This window comes from Vipera berus (assembly GCF_964194415.1).
Source record: "Vipera berus genome assembly, chromosome: 1".
NCBI classification, from domain to species: domain Eukaryota; kingdom Metazoa; phylum Chordata; class Lepidosauria; order Squamata; family Viperidae; genus Vipera; species Vipera berus.
Window position 1 is genome coordinate 157,328,791 of NC_138202.1, and position 22,667 is coordinate 157,351,457.

The 22,667-nt window shown below is 42.5% G+C and overlaps 2 protein-coding genes across 2 annotated transcripts in view; one reads left to right on the top strand and one right to left on the bottom strand.

Moving 5' to 3' along the window:
• The window catches only part of NOSTRIN (nitric oxide synthase trafficking), a 39,253-nt gene extending 33,455 nt beyond the window's left edge, over positions 1 to 5,798 (top strand). The window contains exons 14-16 of the mRNA XM_081318787.1: positions 1,093 to 1,207; positions 3,192 to 3,311; positions 4,849 to 5,798. Of these exons, the coding sequence (XP_081174913.1) occupies positions 1,093 to 1,207; positions 3,192 to 3,311; positions 4,849 to 4,991 (378 nt within the window). The 3' untranslated portion in view covers positions 4,992 to 5,798. The remainder of the gene's footprint in view (positions 1 to 1,092; positions 1,208 to 3,191; positions 3,312 to 4,848) is intronic.
• Positions 5,799 to 5,810: 12 nt separating this feature from the next.
• On the bottom strand, positions 5,811 to 18,341 carry SPC25 (SPC25 component of NDC80 kinetochore complex; the record flags this gene model as incomplete). The annotated part of the gene is made up of 7 exons (XM_081318775.1): positions 18,185 to 18,341; positions 17,726 to 17,886; positions 16,632 to 16,697; positions 14,685 to 14,831; positions 11,977 to 12,072; positions 8,733 to 8,831; positions 5,811 to 5,935 (listed from the first exon to the last, which is right to left on the bottom strand). The coding sequence occupies exons 2-7, from the start codon at positions 17,880 to 17,882 to the stop codon at positions 5,811 to 5,813; spliced, it is 690 nt and encodes a 229-aa protein (XP_081174901.1). The 5' UTR covers positions 17,883 to 17,886; positions 18,185 to 18,341.
• Between the last annotated feature and the right edge of the window lie 4,326 nt (positions 18,342 to 22,667).

The following is a 22,667-nucleotide window of genomic DNA, read 5'->3' on the forward strand; positions in this document are numbered from 1 at the left end:
AACAGTCATGGATCAACAGAGTGAACAGCAGTGGACTTAGGACACAGCCCTGCTCAAGAACATGGGGTTAGAAACATTAATCCCAACTCTCTTACTGGGGCCTATCAATAAGAAAATCAAGAATCCAGTTGCACAAAGGAGTATTAAAGCCTAAAAGGCCCAGTTTGCTACTAGATGCTGCAGAAGGTTTGTATTAAATGCCAAACTGAAGTCGACAAGCAGCATTCATACATGGGTATTTCTTTCCTCTACATCACGGGTGTCAAACTCGTCACGTCACGTGACATGTTGCAACATATCACAATTTTTTTTGCATTGCTGGAGCTTGGGTGAACGCGGCCTCTGCTTGATGCAACCGGCCTGCAGGCTGGCAGTTTGATGCCCCTCCTCTAAGTGCTCCAAGCTCAGATGGAGAACAGAAGCACTAGCATCCTCTGTACATCTACACTTTGATACTGACTTGAAAAATCCTCCAGAAAAGGATCTCTGACTTGTATGGTAGCCCCCAAATGAACTTTTTAAAGGTTCCTTCTCCTTACCCCACTCCCACCCCTAAGCCTATAGGACAAAGCCAACAATTAAGAGAGATATTCTAATAGAATGGCAATCAAAAGATGCAGGGTTATTAAAACATAGAATCTCATTGAAAGCTGATCCAGGAAAGTTCCAGTTCCTCAAGAGAGACACGTAAAGGGGGAGAGAAGCATCACACAACACTATAGACAACACACATGGCAACTTTACTCGCTAAGCACTTCTGTGTGGCAAGTTTTTCCCTGCTGTGCTACAAATAAAAGATGGTTGCAGAGCTGCAGGCAAAAAAAAGGGGGGGGCTTCTTTCTAGTAGCCTTCAAATCAAAGCTCTTCAGAGTCCTGACTTTAGAAAATCTTCCTACATCTTTCCGATCAACAATAATGTTTAGATCTTGTGGTTGAATTCTGTGGCATGCAGGATGATTGCTTTAAGTGTTTGCAGAATGAGAATGTATCTATGGTGATAGTTTTTTTTTACAGGATTATTGACCAAGAAATCTGAGTTGAACACTTCTTCAACAGGCAAAGAGAAACAATACTATTTTCTTCTCCCTTTAGGACTGCCTACATAGTTCTGTGACAATCACTTGCCCGGTTACAATGAGAAGCTTTAAACAGAACTTGAAAATGAGGACGACCAGTGAGTCTGGGATTAGGTCAAGCTGCCTGCCAGGTGAATTATTCATTTATTTATTCCCAGCTAATGTCATCCGTTTCTGTCTGTCTGTCTCTCTCTCTCTTTTTTTTGTCTGTGTATGCCTTTGGGACAATTTTTGACTCTGACAACTGCCTGAACAAGTCGCTACACCAGGGGTGTCAAATTCAATTTCACTGAGGGCTGCATCAGCGTTGAGGTTGCTCTCAAGGGGCCGGGTGGGTGTGGCCTGGGTGGGCGTGGCCTACTGGGTGGGCGTGGCTAGAGTGCATATGGCCTACCGGGTGGGCGTGGCCAGCTCTACATCGTTTGCATCAAGGGTGCCTATGGGGGCCTGGGCAGGAGTGGGACAGATCTGAGGGTCTCTGGCAGAAGGAGGGTCTCTGGGCCAGGGCCAAGGCAGTGGGGGCCGTTCCTTCACTGTTTCCAGGATGGTTTCGCGGGCCACATGAAACCACTTCGCGGGCCAGATCCGGCCCCCGGCCTTGTGTTTGACATGTCTGCTCTACACTTTTCTTGGCAAGGCTTTTCAGAAGTGATCTACCGTTGTCTCCTTCCCAGGGCAGAGTGAGAGTGACTGGCTCAAGCTCAGCCAGCTGGCTTCATGCCTATGACAGGACTTGAACTTCTGGTCTTTAGTGTAGTGCCTTTAAGCACTACACCAAACTGGTGGTTTCCCTTTCATAAATACATAGTAGCTGGAAAAAGGTATTGATATTCTGTCAAGGATATATTAGAAAGCTAGGCATCAAATAATAAGTCTAAATACAGATTTTTTAAAAAGATAGCTAAGTTTATTGGCAGATTCCTCAGACCCCGGTTATTCCTGTTATTCTTCCCCACTCAGTTGTTCCTTGACTGCAAAGCTAATTGTATTCTACTTCATATTAATCAAAGAAAGATTGAGCCAAAACAATGCTTCACTGCAAAGGTAATTTTAAAAATAAAAAAATAGATATTAGAATTTGGAGTTTCTTTAAAGGAGCTACTCTCAATAAACTGTGGGATAGGGACTGAGGGGATATTTTCCATGACAACTAATTTCGAAATAGGCTTTCTTCTTTTCAGATTTAGCAGAGAAATAGTGTATTTTAGTGATACATTCACTTATCTATACATACACATAGGGCAGAATTGTCTGCAAATAAGGAACATCGTAGAGAAAGGCCAGGGACAAACCACATTTTATTTTATTTAATTCCGTTTATATCCCGCCCTTCTCCGAAGACTCAGGGCGGCTTACAAGCTTAGCAGTAGCCTTCATTCTATGTATATGCCTGCTTATTAGGGCTTTCACACACACCCCAAGCGGCATTATTACAAAGTCAGCTTAATTGCCCCCAACAATCTGGGTCATTTTACCTACCTCGGAAGGATGGAAGGCCGAGTCAACCTTGAGCCTGGTGGGATGCGAACCTGCACTAATTGCAGGCAGCTGGTGTTACTTAAGGAGGCATTAGACCACTGCTCCACCAATCCAAGAAAACGGATTGTACCCATGTGATCATCAGCAGTTGCGTTTGAGACATTTTCTTCCTCTGCAAGTGGTCCTCGACTTACAAATGTTTGTTTAGTGACCATTCAAAGTTACAGAACTGAAAAAAGTGAATTATGACTGGTTTTCAGTTATGACCTTTGCAGGATCCCCGTGGTCGTATGATCAAAATTCCAATGATTGGCAATTGGTTCATCCTTATGACCGTTGCTGTGTCCCAGGGTCATGTGATCCCCTTTGGCGACCTTCTGACAAGCAGTCAATGAGGGAAGCCAGATTCACTTAACAACAGGGTTACTAACTTATCAGCTGCAGCGATTCGCTTAACAACCGTGGCAAGAAAAAGTCATAAAATGGGGCAAAGCTCACTTAATAAATGTCTCACTTAACAACAAATATTTAGGCTCAACTGTGGTTGTAAAGTCGACGTCTCTATCTGTATAGAGAAAAAGGAATCAACTGGGCCAATATTAAAAATATTCCATTTTTTGGGGGTTGACATTGCAGAAGCAGGGACGAGTGCGAATTCCACCACCTCCTTGCAACCGGAGAATTCAGAAAGCAGAACGTGTCGAGCTTTGTATGACTACCACACAGAAAGAGAGGATGAGCTTCGCTTAAGTAAAGGTAACATTTACTCATCCTAATCTCAATAGAAGTTGGGGGGGGGCGAAGCGAGTTAGAAATGCAAATATCTTTCAACTATTGTAATGAAAAATCAATGGGTGCTATCCCATACATTTTTTTAACAAAGAGAACCCATTAAAATGTCATCAAACGATTTGGGGTCCTCTGTCATGGTTTGGCACTCTCAGCTTGTCACAGTTGATTTGTTATTCAGAGTTTTTTCCTCTTTGTGATGCTCTTCAGTATTCCTACTGGGGTCATCTCAAGGCAGCTGCCTGTTAATTCCCCTTATTGGATGGTAAAAATGAATGTGGACAAAGACTGAAGAGTAACCAAGTCTGCACAGTACTCATCTGCCTAAAATCCTGAAAGGTTGTGTGTCATTTCAGAATGTTGTTCTGCCTAGGGCAGGCCCTGGGATAACTGTTTCAGAATGCAACAAGAGAAAAATATGCCATTAGAATTACTTTGATGAGCAATCTTGGAGTATGAGCTAACTGTGCAAGAAAAACTTTTGAAAAGAAACTAATCTAGTAACGGTTTGAACCCTCCCTAATTGTACCTATGTGCCTCAAATAATAGTAATTATCTCAATAATAAATGGACTGGGAAAATGCAGGTTTAAAACAGCTGTCCCAAGATTGCCAAATTAAAACCCAAGGGAAAAAAATGTGGCTTCCTTATTATAATCACATGGAAGAATATTATAATCACAACTTGAACATTTTTGCAGATGTTCGCTGATCAAAGATAAACAGCTTGGGGAAAAAAAGATGGAAATCTATGCATAGAAAACAAAAAGCTAGGGATTTAAGAAACTGAGTTGATCTTGCAAACCGACCGGCCTACAGCTAAAGCAGGGGTAGGCAACCTTGGCTCTTTTATGACTCGTGGACTTCAACTCCCAGAATTCCTGAGCCAGGTGTGCTGGCTCAGGAATTCTGGGAGTTGAAGTCCACGAGTCATAAAAGAGCCAAGGTTGCCTACCCCTGAGCTAAAGGCTACTAAAAGCAACAGTCTATATCAGGGCTCTTCAGACTTGGCCCTTTTATGACTTGTGGACTTCAACTCCCAGAATTCCTCAGCCAGTGCGCCTGGCTGAGCAATTCTGGGAGTTGAAGTCCACAAATCATAAAAGGGCCAAGTTTGAAGAAGAGCCCTGGTCTATATCTTGTGACAGAGCTTTAGAAATCAAGCTTGTCATAAAGTGGTTCAAAGATGTGGTTGGTGATTGAGTTAAGCAACAATGAGGTTGCTGTGATCCAGTGGAATGGAATGAACTTCATTCAGAATTCAAAGAGTGCACTATTTCTTTTCTTCCTAACCCAGCTTTAGCTCTGCAAGTTGTGTCTCTTGATTTTCTTCCTACCTACATGCGAGATGCTCTTGAGAGCAGGCGCCTTGTTTGAAAGACTAGAGAGAAGGGCTTCTATACATCTGTCCCTCCATTGGCCGGTAGATATTGTCCCGTGCATTAGATTAAGTAAGGACACAACATAATCAAGTAAATATTAACTTGCTTGTATTGTCCTTTTAGGTGACGTAATTGTGATTCATCGCAAAGACAAGAGTGGCTGGTGGTACGGTTCTAGAAAGGGGGAAAAAGGCAATTTTCCTGCTACATATGTGGAAGAAGTCACTCCCTTGACGGACAGGAGCGACGAAGAACTGTCGCTTTAAAACGAAAGGAAAAATAATCACCCCAAATATGGATAACAAATCCAACAGACACGTTTCTATGCTCAGGATAGAAGCCAAAGAATAATTGTTTTTATTTATAAGAAGCGCTGAAACTGACAATTGGTGAATTAGCATTGTAACAAGACAATTAAGAGACCACTTACATTAAATCCCTTTCAAATGATGCTAACTCTTAAATCATCACGTTAACCCAGTCTTTGCAATAGAGTGAAAGGGGAACTGACATTTATTTCTGAAGTGCCAAGAGGAAGTCAATTTACCATAGACTATTCATGAACTGAATTGACACAATGCAATCAAATGCTACAACATGGTTTTTTTTTCAGACTCATAAGACTTTAGAAGGACATGAAGATAATAGCATCCCTATTGCAAGGCTGCTCAAACCAGAAATTTGTTCTGCTAGATAGAAGATAAAAGAAAACTAATTTTCAAATATGTCCCCTTGAGGGGATCCTAGCATTGTTGTTTTGTTTCATGATGAATTAAGACAATCATCCAACAGATGACCGGTTACTATTTCCTAATTCTATTAGGTTATAGTTAGATACGTTACATTTGAATCCTACTCTTCCTTCAAGAGTTATGTGCAGCACACCTGGTTTTCCACCCACACCTATTTTATTCTCTTAACCGCCATCTGGCCCAGGTTACATAAATAACTCAAAATAAGAGTGAAGATCTGGACCTAGGTTTTCAGGGTCATTGTCCAAGATTCTCAAGTCATTACAAGACTTTTATTCTTCCCAAGTATAAAGGGACAAAATATGAAGGCGGATTTAGAGAATAAGCAGTGCTTTATTGGTAGGTCAAAGCAATGAAGGCTTTTCTAACATTGGCAATAAATGCAGAGAAATTGTTGGTTTCTCTTACTTTCCGCTGCAGTTCTTCTATGCAGTCCAACGGAGGAGAACAGGAGATCACTAGGAAAAAGCAGTGAATTATGTTCTTTAAAAAATCGAAAACAAGACATCCTAATTTGGAATATATCAGTGATGGTGAACCTTTCAGAGACTTTTAGAGAGTGCCCAAAAACCGCCCCTGCCCGCAGGGCCACCCACCGCCTCCATGGCCCGGCACAGATCATCCAGGCGGCCCAGCAGCGCCATGGCAGCCACGCCCTCTGCCTGCGCCCTGCAGCATCATCTGCGTGTGACGGGGCACGAGGGCAGAGTCTTGTCCCAGCTGCCATGTCCTTGGCTGCACTGCTCCACATGGGCCACGCCTGTATATATATCCTGCATTCACCTCTCAAAATTTTCTATCTCAACATAAGACCAAGAAACACATCTGTGGGCAGTTGGATGCTGGCTTCATATTATCGGCTATCTCTTACACTGTAAATAATTGTGAAGGGTTTAAATTTTCTTGATGGCTTTCACTGAAATAGATTACCCTATTTTGGTTTGGTTTGCTATAACTGTTTGGGAATTTTTAATAAATGGGTCAATACATTCTAAGAAATACTGGGGTATCTTTTACCATGACTTCTAACAGCTGCTAGGTAACTGCCCACTGATACTCTGCAATGCAGAAGTAAGAGAGTGGATAGCTAACAAGAATGACCTTACAAATCATTCGGGGTGTGTGTGTCTCCAATGGGGAATGTCCTGCAGAAGAGGACTTCTTTTCCATTCACGTATCTAGAGAGGCCCTTGAAGTAGCCACCCTACCTATAAGATCCTATAAGAATGCAATCCCCTTGATGCTTCGCTCACAGCATTGCCCCCATTCAGCACACCCTTCCATGATTCACATAGTCCTAACTGCCTCTGCACCATATAGGGGGTCCTTGGTCCTTGCCTTATTTGTGTTGTGATTCAGGGTCAGCCTGTGGGTTCGGCAGTTGGGTTGGATGATTCAGAGGAGGAGGAGGGGGGTGTTGGAGACCTTGCTGAGGATAGTATTGAGGCTCCGCAGAGCACTCAGCCAGGCCCCTCCCATCTGGTCACGATGCAGACCCAGCTGTGTGAGCCTGACAACGTGGATGAAGATGACCCACAGCTGGCCCTGTTCAAGGACGCCCGATGCAGGAGGCAGTCAATCAGGAGTAAACAGAGGAAGGCAATGGGGCACCTCGGAAGGAGGCAGAGAGAAGCCACGCCCTGAACTGTTTAAAAGGGGAATGTGTGGGAGGGCTGGTTTGCTGAAGGCAACCATTTGAATAGCTCCTGTTTCATGGTTCGTGTTTGCTCTCTTTGCTCTGTTTTATGTTAATAAATTTGGCAGGCTTAGTTCCAGCCTCTTGCCGTTTTGTAAAAGGGATTGTCCCTGCCTTTTCTGCAGGGCCGGTAGTAGGCTGGTACAGAACAATTTGGTGAACAGCTGGTGCTCAAAGTTATGGCCCTTGTGACTGCAATCTGGCCTCTTGGCGACCCATTCACACTTACGACGGATTTGCCAAGCCCTCCACGGTCGTGCGATCACCATTTGCAGTCTTCCCTTCTTGCAGGGAACATTGCAAGCCACGTCATTTCTCTACGCAGTGGGCTGCCTCCCCCCCCACCCCCACCCCCCTAGAGAGAAGGCTTTCTCTCTAGCCTACGGAAGGCAGGGAAGGGATGTGCTGTGCAGAGGAACCAAAGCCAGAGCAGCTTCGCTTCTCTGCATAGCCCACCACTTCCCCTCCCCCACCCTCAGGCCAGAGAGGAAGACTTTCTCTTCTTCTTCCTTTCTAATGCATGGCGGGGAGCCAGCGTGCTGGGCCAGAGGAAGAAAGCTCAGAACATTTGGGATCCAGCCTTTCTTCTCCGGCTTAGCGTACCATCTCTGTGCACGGAGGGGATTTACCTGCATTCTTTTGACAGACAGCTCTTTTGTTCCATTCGTTGAATGACCTATCCCAGGGGTAGGCAACCTTGGCTCTTTTATGACTCGTGGACTTCAACTCCCAGAATTCCTGAGCCAGCCATGCTGAGGGAAAAGGGAGAGGTTTCCATGCTGAGTTATAGCTGGCTCAGGAATTCTGGGAGTTGAAGTCCACGAGTCATAAAACAGCTAAGGTTGCCTACCCCTGACCTATGACAACCGCACCTGGGAGGGCAGGGACAGCGGTCACTGAGCGAGATGATCACATGGGTGCCTCATTTAACGACTGTAATGACTTATGACTGTAATGGGCAAGATCTATTACGGTTGTTACTCCAGGACTACCTGTAAAACTAAACTGCTGCTTCAGTTGGTTAAACAAAAGGAGAGCAAATCTTCAAGCCAAATGGTCTTTTTCAAGCAGGAATGAAATAAGTAATCGGAACAGATCTCACGTAAGGTTGCCACAACAAAAGTCTTAAATGTTTTAAGCCCAGCTTTGTTGGATAGAAGGCAGGGAAGTTTTGGAACACAGGACATACTATAACCTGATGTATAGGCTAGTAAATTGTTCAAGCCCTTAGGGCAGGCATGTCAAACTGGCGACGTATCGCAACTTTTTCCCCATTGCCGGCAATGAGGAGGGCGCTGTTTCGTCATGATGCATCCGGCCCGTGGGCCAACAGTTTGACATGCCTGCCTTGGGGGGGGGGGGGGGAAACACATGGAAAAACCAGAAGTTGCCAAGAGAAGTCTATAAAAATTAAGGCAAAAACTGAACTACAATCTTAAAACAATAATTCCAATAGTGAAGGCCTTTAGTAGAATGCAAAAGTGATGAGAACAGACGTGAGCTTGTTTTAATATAAAGGAAATTGGAAAATAAGACACTGTTGGAAGTTCTGTACATACCTTCGTAATCTCCCTCTTCATTTATGGAAAGAGTAAGTATGTATGGTTTTTGGAAATCTTTATGATCAATGCAGCGAAATACAAACTGCAAATGCTTATCTAGATGCAAAAACAAGGATGCATTAAATCTCGGGTGTGCCAGATAAAATTAATTTGGATATATTTCACTTGTACTCCCATTTTATAAAGCCTTAAACATTTCCTCCTTTATTCTCACATTTTAAGAAATTACTAGCAATGAATGTCTAAATAGTGTAGGAAATGGTGTGGGAAACGGCAAACTGTCCCCCCCCCCCGGAGGCTTTGACCAATCACAGCTCCTGGATTATTTGCAAAGAGACTTATTTCTACTTTGAGAAAAGCTCCCCACCTCCGATCCAAATAATCGTTTACAAAGGATCAGTGGGAACACGCATAATGCATGATTGGGCTATTGTGTGCTGAAGTTGTTTTTTTTAAAAAAAAAACAAAAACAAAACCCAAACCCTGAATAATCTTGGTTACAAAATGTTAACGCTTTAACTGCAGTTTCAGAAATTCCCTTCAAAGAAGAACAGATGTGTTCAACGTGTGTTCCTGTCAGAATCCATTTATATCACATTCATAAATGTATGTTTAAAACATTATCCCCCCCCCCCCCCGGATTCTGCCATCTCCCGAGGAAGGAGGAGCGGATGTGGATTCAGCCTGCCTTAGGTTATTTCAAAGACCAAGGGAAACCTTTTGAATTGGGGGAACAAAGGGGAGGGTTAGGGAGGAAGGCATCTGGCCTGTGTCTCCATTTGAATCTGTAAAGGAAGAAGGCAATAACCGTAAAGATCCGAAGTTCCCTTTTTCCCACGAAAGGGATGACACGAAGTAAATTATGGGGGGCTGACCAAATGGGGTTGAGGGAAGGAGGGTTGAACCGGGAACTCTTTATAATAAAGTTTCAATCTGTAAAACAATACCAGGTCCTGTCTTGTATTTCCACAACCAAACATGTCCTAGTAAAAATTCCTTTTGGACTAGAGCTGACTCCAAGAGTTTTTGTTTTCCTAAGACGTGGATTGGGGTGGGTGCTGACAGTTCCTCTGTGTGCACATAAAGAAATAAATGGATGGTAACTGTTTGCCTTGAATAAAGGACAGGCAACCCAAATCCCACAGATGGCTACTATCCCTCTGGAGACTTCCAAAGCCATTTTCTAAGATTTTAAGGATGGAAATGTGAACCGCTTGCCTTCCCCCAGGGTTTCTGACTCCCAGGTCTATCCTTTTTTGAGCAGGGGGAGAAAAAGCTATCGGAAGGGATTAAAAAAAAAGGAAGCTGGGTATTTAGGAACTTGTAATACACTCACAGGTGCTTTCCAGTCCTTTTGGAGAAGAGGCAGAAGACAGACGAGCATCCCGTTCTAACAACCCTCTTGATAATACAGTTGAAGGTTTTATCAGCAATAAAAACCTGTCCCTGTTTGACAGAAAGCTCAAGGGCAAAGCTAGGATGTGCAACTGTCACAACAAAACGAATGTATGTGTGACTGGATTCGAAAACTCTAATAGTTCTAATACCGAAAACCATTTTTCCCCCATCAAGTGTATGCTCAAAGGGACCCTGGTTTCCTGAGAAAGATTTTATTCCCTATGTCTATGGAATCATCTGGCGCAGGATTAGGTTGTTGAACTTTCATGGTTCTGATCATTGTAATAGCAAACAGCACTTTTAAAAACTTGAGAAGTTATGAAGATTCTTACTGAAGTTCAGACGGAGCAGAGCTCAGTAAGGGCACGGTGCTCGATATTTGCTCACTGGTTTGCAAAAACTTTATCTTGCACGAAACTCTTGCAAAGAAAAATAACCCAGACCACTTAGCGCACAGATACATTCTAGTCCAGGGGTAGGCAACCTTGGTTCTTTTATGACTCGTGGACTTCAACTCCCAGAATTCCTCTGGGAGTTGAAGTCCACGAGTCACAAAAGAGCCAAGGTTGCCTACCCCTGTTCTAGTGACTTGAGAAAAGGATTATCATCAGGGATATTGTAGGAAGAGCTGAGTTAGGCTGTGAGGCCAAAAAAAGAAAGAAAGAAAGAAAAAAAGAAAAAAAAAGCAAGGAATCTGATAGCAGCTTTTTCAGCTAACCCATTTTATGGAAGGGGAAATTTTCAAGATATACAACATGTATTTTTTTTGAGGATGAATCATTCCCTTTTCTTCTGAACTATACTTTTAGAGATCCCCCAGTTTTTTCATAAATCCAAGGACAGAACATGGCCTAGGCCCGGGATATTTGCAGGACCATCTGCTGCCGGGAACGACTTCCCATCGCCCAGTGCGCTCACACAGGGAGGGCCTCCTCAGGGTGCCGTCGGCTAGACAATGTCGGCTGGCGACCCCCAGGGGGAGGGCCTTCTCTGTGGGGGCACCTGCCGTGTGGAACCAACTCCCCCTTGAGCTCCGGATGGCCCCGGATCTCCGGTCCTTTCACCGCAGCCTTAAAACATTCCTTTTTCATCAGGCTGACCCGGACTGACGACAGGGATTTTAAAATGTTTTAACTTTTAATTGTTTAGTTTAACTTATTTATTGGGGCTGTTTATTTAATTTCTTTTAACTTTTGTATTGCTGTTTTTTTATTGTTGTTAGCTGCCCTGAGTCCTTCGGGAGATAGGGCAGCATATAAGTCCCAAAAATAAATAAATAAATTTCTGATGAGTCACAGGGATTCGTAGTGTTTTCAATATGGTGTCGCTTGGAACCTTCCATCCTCCGAATGGTGCCATCTGCACAGCCTTAATTATCATGGTAGCTAATTGGAAACCAGATGCTAACCGGGATTGAAGCAAGCAATGAGTGGGGCAAAACCTGAAATTGACAATGACCCCTACTCTGCTTGTCCCTCTTTTTTTGACAGACCCCTTCCTCTTTCATTCATTTCCTAAAATTGTTAAGCAGGAGGATTGAAGATAAGGGTTACTGGGGGAAGACTGGAGGGCTGAGCTGGTCACTTACAGAGAGCTTTCAAAATGAGGCCGAGCTGGCAGGGATGCGCTGTACAGACAAGAGATCTTTGAATGAAATAATATTTTCCCTTGCAGAAGCCTTTGGCAATATATTGCAAATCTGTGTGGAAAGCTTAGTACCTTTTAAGATTCTTATATAGCACAGCAGCAATAATCATCAGCTTTATAGGAGAAAAGTAAACAAACTGATTTTTCTACAAAATGGAACGGCAGTCATAAGTAGAAATGCATGCACCAATCTTACCGCATGTTTTCCGTATTTCTAACCCAAGCATCTCTTTGAATAGTTTTTCAGCCTTGTGAAGTCTTTCCTCCATGTCTTCTGTTGTTTTATGCTTTGCTGGGAATTAAAAAAAAAAAAGCTTCAAAATCTCCACTAAGCTTATGCCTAGGTTCATTTTTTTAATAAGCTGATAAAATTTATGAAATCAAGAATCTTTTCCCCCCCTCAGCATTAGCACCTGACTTTTTTAAAAAATAAAAAAAAATAAACAATTTCTTTTACAATTTCACCTGATTTATCATTTGCAGTTCCTTAACGGGTTACCTCGATTAGATTGCATGTGTGTGCGAACTGCGTTATCTGGGATCACGTAATGCTCTTTAGTTACTGAGTTTTGGAAAGGAAACATTTTTTTTAATTTTTTATTTTTAATTCCATTTTATATCCCGCCCTTCTCCGAAGACTCAGGGCAGCTTACAAGTTTAGCAGTAGCCTTCATTCTATGTATATGCCTGCTTATTAGGGCTTTCACACACACCCCAAGCGGCATTATTACAAAGTCAGCTTAATTGCCCCCAACAATCTGGGTCCTCATTTTACCTACCCCGGAAGGATGGAAGGCTGAGTCAACCTTGAGCCTGGTGGGATGCGAACCTGCACTAATTGCAGGCAGCTGGTGTTACTTAAGGAGGCATTAGTCCACTGCTCCACCAAGGCTCTCAACATCACAATAGACAGTTCACTGCTGGAAGAAGACAAAAAACGAATCCAACCGAACATGGATAATAGCCTTTATCAGTGCTTTTTTTGGAAAAGAAAAAGGTGCCGGAACTCACACATGTCCTACAACCCGCCTTGCCTACCCTACAAGGTTCCATCCAAAAAAGGTGCCGGAACTCCGTTCTGAGGGTTCTATGAGGAAAAAAGCCCTGGCCTTTATTAGGATTTCTTTGGTAGTGATAAGAACAAAGCGGACTCACTTCTCTGCTCTGATTTCATTTGGAAAGAGTAACTGTTAGCCTTGTTTCAGATGACCAGATCCCTCCTCAGGGAGGGGAAGGAGAAGCCCTTGCAGGCTTACTGAGAGGAGGGCAATTTGTAAAGCTGCTCAGATCTGCTGTACTTTATTTAGTTGGACAGGTCCTGTGAAAGGGAGAGTTATCCGGGATGAGCTTGGGATGAATTTCAGCCAGTTAGCTCTTTGGAGCGATGAGCTCTGCTACCCGCCTATCAGATCCATTTCCCTCCCGGTTGGTCAAGGCCAGCTAGGAGACGGCATGGAGTTGGCTCCAAGTGATGTTGAGTGTTTCTTCGCAGGAGAGGGGGTTTTGAAGGAGATAGTGGTTTGTTCCCCCCGCCCCCATGATGCCATCCTTGGACCCGACTGTACTGGGCTGTTTTCATTCAGTTTCCAACCTTCCCTTTCTAAGGATCAGTTGTGGAATAAGTGATAGGTGCATAACTTCTATAGTCTGGAAGAGGCAGATTATCTAGACCAGGGAGTGTCCAACTGCCGGCTGGGTCATCAGGAAACCGCATTGCCGGCAATGGAGAAAAAGTGCGACGTCATGAGTTTGACATGTCTGATCTAGACCTTTCCAATCAGGAGTCAGACCAGGTTACGGTACTGAGAAAGCACTGGTCCTGCTCGTGGATAACCTCTGACGAGCTTGATGCATCTGTCCTGGTTCTTCTAGTGGCTTTCAGTACCGTTGGTTGACCATGGTATTCTTCTGGGCCAGCTTCAGGGGCTGGGAGGAAGGCACTGTTTTTTTCAGCCAGTATTGGTGGGGGAAAAGATCTAGCTCTTATGTGGGATGCCTCGGAACCCATCCCTCTTCTCACTCCTACATCTGGGTGAGATCATCTGTTGGCAGCGAGTGAAATACCATTAATATGCTGATACCCAGCTGTAAGAGTCTGAATGAGAGAGACCAGGTTGCAGCCCAACTCCGGCAAGACTAAGTGGCTTTGAGTTTATGAGCTGCTGGATGTGGTGGTTCTTCATCAAGTACTACTGAACATGTATGCTTACTTCTAACTGTACAGACTCAGCTTGGAAATCCCACTAAGGTTAAGGCGTCTTCATCTGAAATCAAATATTTCGCTTCTCATTTAAAAACGGAAGGCAATTTTGCAAAGCGAGCATTAAAACTGAAATGTTAATATAAAGTACGGTTAAAAACTCAGTCAAGGAAGAGAAACGAGGTCGTTTTTCCTGATTACTTTCTTCATGCTTCATGTTTTCTTCATGTTTCCCCCCCCCCCCTATTTGACAGTGCTCTTTGGAGCCACTTAATAGGGCTGAGGAAAGCATTCAAGAGGCACCAAGTTGGCATAATGGAGCAGGAATAAAAACAATAACAACAAACCCCCAAACTGAAACTTGTATTATTTATTTCACTACAGAGAGAAAAACTTCCACGTAAGAGACTTAACATGGTGGTTCCAAACTGACTGTTGAAATGGAATAGCCAGCTCCTGAATCATTATAAAAATATCCAGTATGATGTAATGATTAATGTCTTCATTTGAGACCTAGGTATCCCACGTTTAATAACACCCTCAGTTATGAAAGCTCAGGAGATGCTGAGCGAACCATTCTCTCTCATTCCCCAAGATGCTATTCAGGGACAAACTGGAACATAAACAGGCAGCCTTGAATTTCAGGAGGAAAGGCAGGATACAAATCTAAACTATACATGTTCAGTTTTCCCACTGAAACTTACAGTTACTGTTTCTGATTAATTCTTCCTTCAACTCTTGAATGCTGTTCATCAAGTCTGTCTCCTCCTTTTCCTCATCCTTAATGTTAGAAAGGGCTTCTGAGATTTTAGCTTGCTTTTCTTCAATTGATTTATTCATCTCACAGACTTCTGTATGAAACAGAGGATATTTCTTTTTAAATGCAAAAGCTATTTACTTAGGTTTAGCCCTCAGTAATTCCAATAATATAATTAGTCAATAAAACATTAAAAAAAAAGTTAAGCATCATCTGTTGGAAAGATGCGATGACATACACTGCATAAAGATGACAAAATAAATAGTTAAGACTATCTGTCTTGTGTAAACACTCACATAAAATAGGAAGAAACCCAAAATTCTGTTTTAGTAAACTACATAGCATGGATGACAACATATTTATAGTACAACACATTCTCATTAGTACTTGGATGAGAAACCGTCAGGCAGAGGCAAGACTGTGGACTAGGCTGGGACGGAAACGAAAATCCAGAAGAAAGCCATGGAAAGTAATTTCATATTGTTACTGAGAAAACTACATATCCCTGTAGGCCCCAGAAGCCAAACTGTGCTAATAGAAGATTTTACATTTAGTCCCAATCCAACAGAAATATACATTCCCATAAAACTCGCACCTTCACCATCTTAATATCATACAATGGGCATTATCCAAACAGTTTGATTAATGGATATTTGAGAGGAAAGGAACAGAAGAAGCATTATTGACAGTGCAAAGATTATCTGAAGTTCGTAACTATTCTTCTTTACAATTAAGTACTTGGAGGAAGTATTATTGTGTAACACAACTGGAAGTTAGATCAAGGTTTAGCTTATTCACACTGCATTCAGCAGTTTACATTTGCTTTTACAGAATAGGTGGCTCAGACATTATTTTTCTGGCTAGACATAAATCCTAAATAAAAATATTTTCCAGGGATTCTACTTTGTCTATTAGCTTCAAGATCACGCAAAGTGTTAATACCACTTTACAATGCCTTGGTAAGGCCACACTTGGAATATTGCATCCAGTTTTGGTCACCAAGATGTAAAAAAGATGTTGTGACTTTAGAAAGAGTACAGAGAAGAGCAAAACAGATGATCAGGGGACTGTAGGCTAAAACATATAAGGAATGGTTGCTGGAATTGGGTATGTCTAGTTTAATGAAGAGAAAGAGGGGTGACATGATAGCAGTGTTCCAATATCTCAGGGGTTGCCACAAAGAAGAGGGAGTCAACCTATTCTCCAAAGCGCCTGAAGGCAGGACAAGAATTAACGGATGGAAACTAATCAAAGAGAAGCAACCTAGAACTAAGGAGAAATTTTCTGACAGTTAGAACAATTAATCAGTGGAACAACCTGCCTCCAGAAGCTGTGACTGCTCCAACACTGAAAGTTTTTAAGAAGAGACTGGACAGCCATTTGTATGAAATGGTATAGGTCCGTGGTGGGGAACCTGGCATGCGTGCCACAGGTGGCATGCAGAGTCCTCTCTGTGGGCACGTGCGCTGTCGCCCCTTTCCTAGGCCTTCAGCTGGGTTTCATAAAACCTTTTCGCTTTAGGACTCCGCTATGTGCAAAAAATAAAAAAGGTTCAATTAATCAATCAATTTCAACTTCTCGTGGTAAAAAAAAGATCTCGCAAAGTTGGAATTGATTGAACTTTTTAGTCCCACCCAGTCTACCGTTACCACTGCAGCCACGCCCACCCAATGGGCCATACCCACCCAATGGGCCACGCCCACCTGGCACCCAAGGATACATAAGTGGGTTTTGTTTTGCAGTTTGGGCACTGGGTCTCTAAAAGGTTTGCCATCACTGGTATAGGGTTTCCTGCCTGAGCAGGGGATTGGACTAGATGACCTCCAAGGTTCCTTCCTTTATTATTATTCTATAAAATAATTGTAAGAAAAATAAGAAATGATTCATACTGTACCATTGGTATACTCATGAAATTTGTTGATAATTTCATCCCCTTCTTTCAGTCTTTTATACCATTTATCTAGAATGTTAAAAAACAAAAACAAAACTCAGCCAGAAACTATTATTTATATTTTTTTTATTTGCTTTACAGGTATTCCTCAAGTCACAACCACAATTGACCCCAAAATTTCCATTGCTAAATAAAGCAGTTGTTAAATGAATTTTGCCCCATTTTATGACCTTTATTGCCAGTCGTTAAATAAATTGCTGCAGTTGTTAAGTCAGCAATATGTTGTTAAGTGAATCTGGCTTCCCCATTGATTTTGCTTGTCAGAAGGTTGCAAAAGGTGATCATGTGACCTGGGACACTACAACTGTCATAAATACATGCTCATTGCCAAGTTTCCAAATTCCAAATTCAGATCATGCAGCACCCTGGGGATGCTGCAACGGTCATAAGTGTGAAAAATGGTATAAGTCACTTTTTCAGTGTCAGTGAAACTTTGAATGGTCTCTAAACGGATGGTTATTAGTCAAAGACTATCTGTATGATAAACTGCCTAGAGTCTTGCAAAAGTGAGATGTGCAGCTATATAAGGTAAATAAATATTGGTACTAGGTTAACTCCTATACAAAGCAGTGAAATATACAAATTCATCCTCCTGAGAAAGATGGGATATAAATCTAATCAATAAAATCGCTGACAAACTTTACAGTCAGTCGAAACTCTCCCCAATGTTGCGAGATGAAAAAAGGAAAATATCACATATAGTTTAGATCAGGTATGTCCAAGCCATTGCCCTCATGTGGTTCTGAACATCTAATAATATGGCCCCACAAGATTTCATTAAAATTTTTTAAAAATCAAGGAAGTTTGTTATTTATATACATTAAGTACATCATATATGTTATATGAGACCCAAGAAAACTCCTCTTCATTCAATGTGGCCGAGGCAAGCCAAAAGGTTGGACAGGCCTTTATATACTTTATATATCTGTCTTCTTTTCCATGCCCCCCACAACTGATTGCAGAACTAGAAGGGGGAATGACGAATATACTGAATATTTCATTTTCTGCTGCAACAAATAAACCAGATATAATTTTACCTGAAAGATTATTTATGGATTCATACCATGAATCTCTGAGCCCCAAAACCTGATCACTAGGCTCGCTGCAACAAACAGTTTTGAACTTTGTCCAAAATTCCTTTATGTCTTTTTCAAGCATTGCCAGGTCATCATTATCATCTTTCATCTCAGCCATTATTCTAAAAAGAAATAGCAAATAGCAAAAATGAAATAATTGTTCCAGCTTAAGGACAGCTTTGTAATGAAATACTGTATTAGTCCCAGACTATTACATAATTGCTCATTTCAAAATCCCAGGCATTCAAATCGTTTAACCTGGATACCTGAGTATTTTGCATAATGTTTATAATTGAACATCTCCATCTTAAAACCTTTTGAAAATTTTGATCGAGAACCATAAAGACACAAACCAAGATATCAAAGCCGGTTTTTGAAGGGTATCCATTAGAAAATATGTTATGAAACGGAACAAACCACCTAATTCTTTTTCAATGGTATCACAATAGGTAACTTCCGTTTGCAAAAGCCCTTGATAATTTTCCAAGAATTTTCCAAAATATTTTTAGTGTTTCTACTTTTGTCTCCTTAGCATTATCAAGCGAATTACCATAGTGACACACACAAACACACACACACGCAGATAGGCAAAGACAGACACACATACACAACCGCCTCCCAATCGCTTACCTTTCAAACTTCCCTCGACATTCAAAATTGCAACCAATTTCCCGCCGGCCCTCCAGTCTCGTCTTCCCGTATTATTGGTTGAGCCGAAGGCGCAAACGGGACTCACCATTGGCTCGCATCGCGGAGAAAGGTTAAACGGTATGGAATCTCTTTTTCCATTGGGCAAGAGAAATGAGGTGTATGACGGGAGTTGTAGTTTAAAAGCTTTTGCTGCGATTGGTTTGGCTTCCTGGTTTGGAAACTTGGCGCTCGCTGGAATGACGAAAACGAGCAGGGACGAAAGGGAGGGGACCGCTTTGGGCAGGAATCCTCTGCCCGTGGCCGTGCATCAAGGGTCGCTTTTCTTTTCCTTTAGCGTTTGCTTTGCAGGCATGGGAAGAAAATGCACTGGGCTGCAATGCCAACGTAGAAAGGATGGCAGAAACATCTAGAGGAAAAACGAATCGGAGGTCTCATTTCGGCTCTTTTAACTACCTTTGACTATGTAATTTAAGCCAAAATATGCAACGTATCGGAGCTGTTAATTGCTGAGGAGTTGAGAGGGAAGGCATTTGTCCAAGTTGCTACCAGAACTCAAACCCAATTTGATGACATCTAATTAAACTATATGGAGATTCTCAGTCATCTAGGTCATGGTTGTCCCAAAAGTGCTTTTTCAAGAGGCAACTGGACTTTCTTTCTGCTGAAGAAGCTTCTTGGATGAGAAGCGAAATATCTGCAAAGAAAAACAAGTCCAGTTGCCTCTTGAAAAGCACCTTTGCAATAATTAAACTATACCACTTCTTCACAATCTGGTATCTGTCAAATGCTTTGGATTTCACCTTCCACCATCAGTTGCCAATAGAGTCAAGGACTAGGCCTAGGGCATGGGTCAGCAACCGGTGGCTTTGGAGCCGCATGCGGCTCTTTCAGCCTTCTGCGGTTCCCAGTCATCCTCTGCCATTTGCAGAGACAGAGAGAGGCAATTGTGCTTCCCTTCCCCTTCCCCTCCCTCTCTCTCTCTCTCTCTCTCCTCTCTCCTCTCTCCTCTCCTCTCTCTCTCTCTCTCTCTCTTCTCTCTCTCTTCTCTCTCTCCAAAAGAGAGTGGCCTTATGCTGTTCTCCAAGAAGAATGTGTGTCAGCTTGTTTGAGAACAGCGTGAAGCCAGCTTGCCAGGTGAGCAGAAGATCAGGGGGAGGGGAGAGAGAAAGAGGGGGGGAGAGAGGGAACTCATGCACAGCAGCCTCTATTTTTTTAAATTAAACTCTTCAATCAAGCTCCCCCCCCATGCATGCATGCACAGGTTTTGCAGCTCCCAGTGTTTTTTTTACTCTGGGAAACGTGTCCAAGTGGCTCTTTGAGTGTTTATGGTTGCCGACTCCTGCCCTAGGGGATGTAGTTCAAGACATCCAGAGGTAACCAAAGATCAGAGAAAGGGCTGGTAGTTTTTGCCTCCGTCTGTTTCTTTTGTTTTTATTTGCCACTTCAGCTAACAAGGCCACCTTAATAGCCTTGATTGTATCATTGGATGAAAGGGCTGCAGGGACTAAACTTGTTAAGATAACATAGTTAATAACCTTTATCTACTCTGTCCTTGCTGTTCTCAGCCTCAGCCTGATGCAAACACTTTAGAATGACTTCAGCTAAGATAAAGTAAATTTTGCATTTATTGGCTTTCTGATGGACATTAGTTTATCAGATTCATATTTTTTTCTGTCAATGATGAACTTTGTCAGGACCTAAAATTCTGTCAAAGAGAGAACAGGAACTGGAAAATGTCTGTATCTGAAGGAAATAAATGCATTATAGGAGGGTGTGATGGCTCAGTGATTAAAGACGCTGGGCTTGTCAGCTGAAAAGCTGACAGCCCAAGTTTGAGACCCAACGCTGCATGAAAGGGTTAGCTCCCATTACTTATCCCAGCTCATACCCCTCTAGCAGTTTGAAAGCATGCAAATGCCAATAGATAAATAGGTATCACTTTGGAGGGAAGGTAACAGCATTTTGTGCACCTTGGCGTAGAGTCATACTGGTCACATAGCCACAGAAATGTCTTTGGACAACGCTGGATTCTTTGGCTAAGAAACGGAGATGGGCACCACCCCCTAGAATCAGACATGAGTGGACAGAGGAAACCTTTACCTTTAAATGCATTTTAAATGTTTACTCTATTTTTTAACGTGTTTTCCAATTATAAAATGGAGCTTATAACCATTATTCAGGCAAGCTGAATTGGGTAAAATTGGGGGAGGGGCTCACCATTTGATGCATTTGATGTTAATCAAGGTTAACAGGTTAAGTGAAAGGGCTACCCTGAGGAAGGCATTCTAGTGAGCAGGGAGATTTTGTAGGTTTTATGGGGAGTGAGGACTGAACTGCATTCTCTGCTAGAACTTCACTCCTACGGAGCCAGGAAAGAACACTATCCTCACTATTAAGATTAACATTATTAACAAAGCTTGTGAAAACCTCGTGTGGGCGTTTGAAGATTGTGGTGACTGTTAAATTTGTACCTAGAATGGGTGTGGATGCTGCTTATTATGTGCCTATAATTATGGGGTTTTATGGACATACTTTATGTATGTTGATAATTATGTGGTTTGTTGTGGATTTAGTTATTGTAAGCCACTGAGATTCATTTTTTGAACTGAAATGGCAGAAAAGCACCTATAATACTGTAAATGCTTGCTACCAGAGTTGGACTGCAAAACTCCAATGGCCACTAGATGGTAGCAAAGATTTGTTTGTATTTTTATAAACTGGGCTTACAGGATAGGCTTCTGTAATGATCAACTCTTATAATAATTGCGATAATAAAAGCATTAAAAACAATAACACAAAGTACAGTGCACTTGTATTGCTTAGATAACATATAAGTATACAAGAATCATGTCACATCAACTCGACTGAAGGGACAAGAGTGCAACATCCCACGCCCATGCCCTTCTTGAAAAACCATATTTATTTATTTATTTTGCATTTTCTTGAACCTCAGTAGTGTTTGGAACATTTGAATCCCCAGGAAATATTGCTTGCCACAGACAGTCATTGAAAAGCCCCTCCCCCCATGGCTATGCTCTGTTGAAGAACTGAAGCCTGAGAGAAATAAGATGGGTTCTGCAAAATCTCGGGCAGTGATGAGAGAGACGGTGGCTTCAGTTCAAACAGTTTATTTAGCTCAGCCCAGACAACGTGAACAGTACAACGAGCCTTTATATAGGCAACGGTCAAACTTGTCAACAAATCAGGGACGGGTGTTTTCCCGCCGAGGGGTCATGCCCAATGATCAGCTGGCAGCTTTTGACATTCCCCTAGTGATAGCGCATGCGCCGCTGAGCCGGGGAAACCCGTCAGCTGGCTGGCGCTTCAGCTGGGAACCCGTGTAACCTAGCCGGCGTTCTGACAGCTAGCGGCTGTCAGTCGGCTGGTGGTTCTGCGCCTGCGTGGCTTTTGACAGCTCGCGGCTGCTGCTACGCACGCGCAGCCTTTGACAGCTGTCAGTGTCAACGGCGGGGTGCGCGTGCGTGTTGGGATCGGCGGCCTTATGACAGCTGTCAGTGTGGCCACGTGGAGCGGCCTTTGACAGCTGTCATTTCTGCGAGGAATATAGTACAGGTTCCATCTCATTTCCATGGATACCATGGATGAAAATCCTAAAGGGGAAGACAACTCAAGAAGCCTGGGAACTCTGAAAAATATGACGATAAAAGTCCAGCACAATACCACTGAAAAAGGAAAACAATCCAAGAAGAAACCAGCATGGTTGCATAAAGATCTCTGATAAACTGAAAGACAAAAAGGACAAGTACAAAAAAAATGGAAAGAGGGACACATAATGAAGGCAGAGTATCAGCAAATAGCTCCAACCTGCAAAGATGAAGTCAGGAAAGCAAAAGCTCAGAAGGAACAAAGACTTGCAACAAAAGTCAAAGATGATAAAAAAAAAGTTTCAACAAATTAATAACAAGAAAAAGTCAAGGAAACAGTAGGTCCACTTAAGAGAGAAGATGGCAAGGAAGTAACAGGCAATAGAAAGCAGAGCTGCTTGACTCATTCGTTGCATCAGTCTTCACGCAAAAAGAAACTATAGCCCAACCTACCAAAAACCTAACTGTAAAAGACAAGACTACAGTAGAAATAAAAATTAAAATAAGCAAGAAAATGGTTAGAGAACACCTATCTGATCTTGACAAATATAAATCACTGTGAACTGATGGATTATATCCCAGAGTTTTGAAGGAACTGGCAGATATTATCTCAGAACCATTGTACCATATCTTTCAAAAATCCTGGA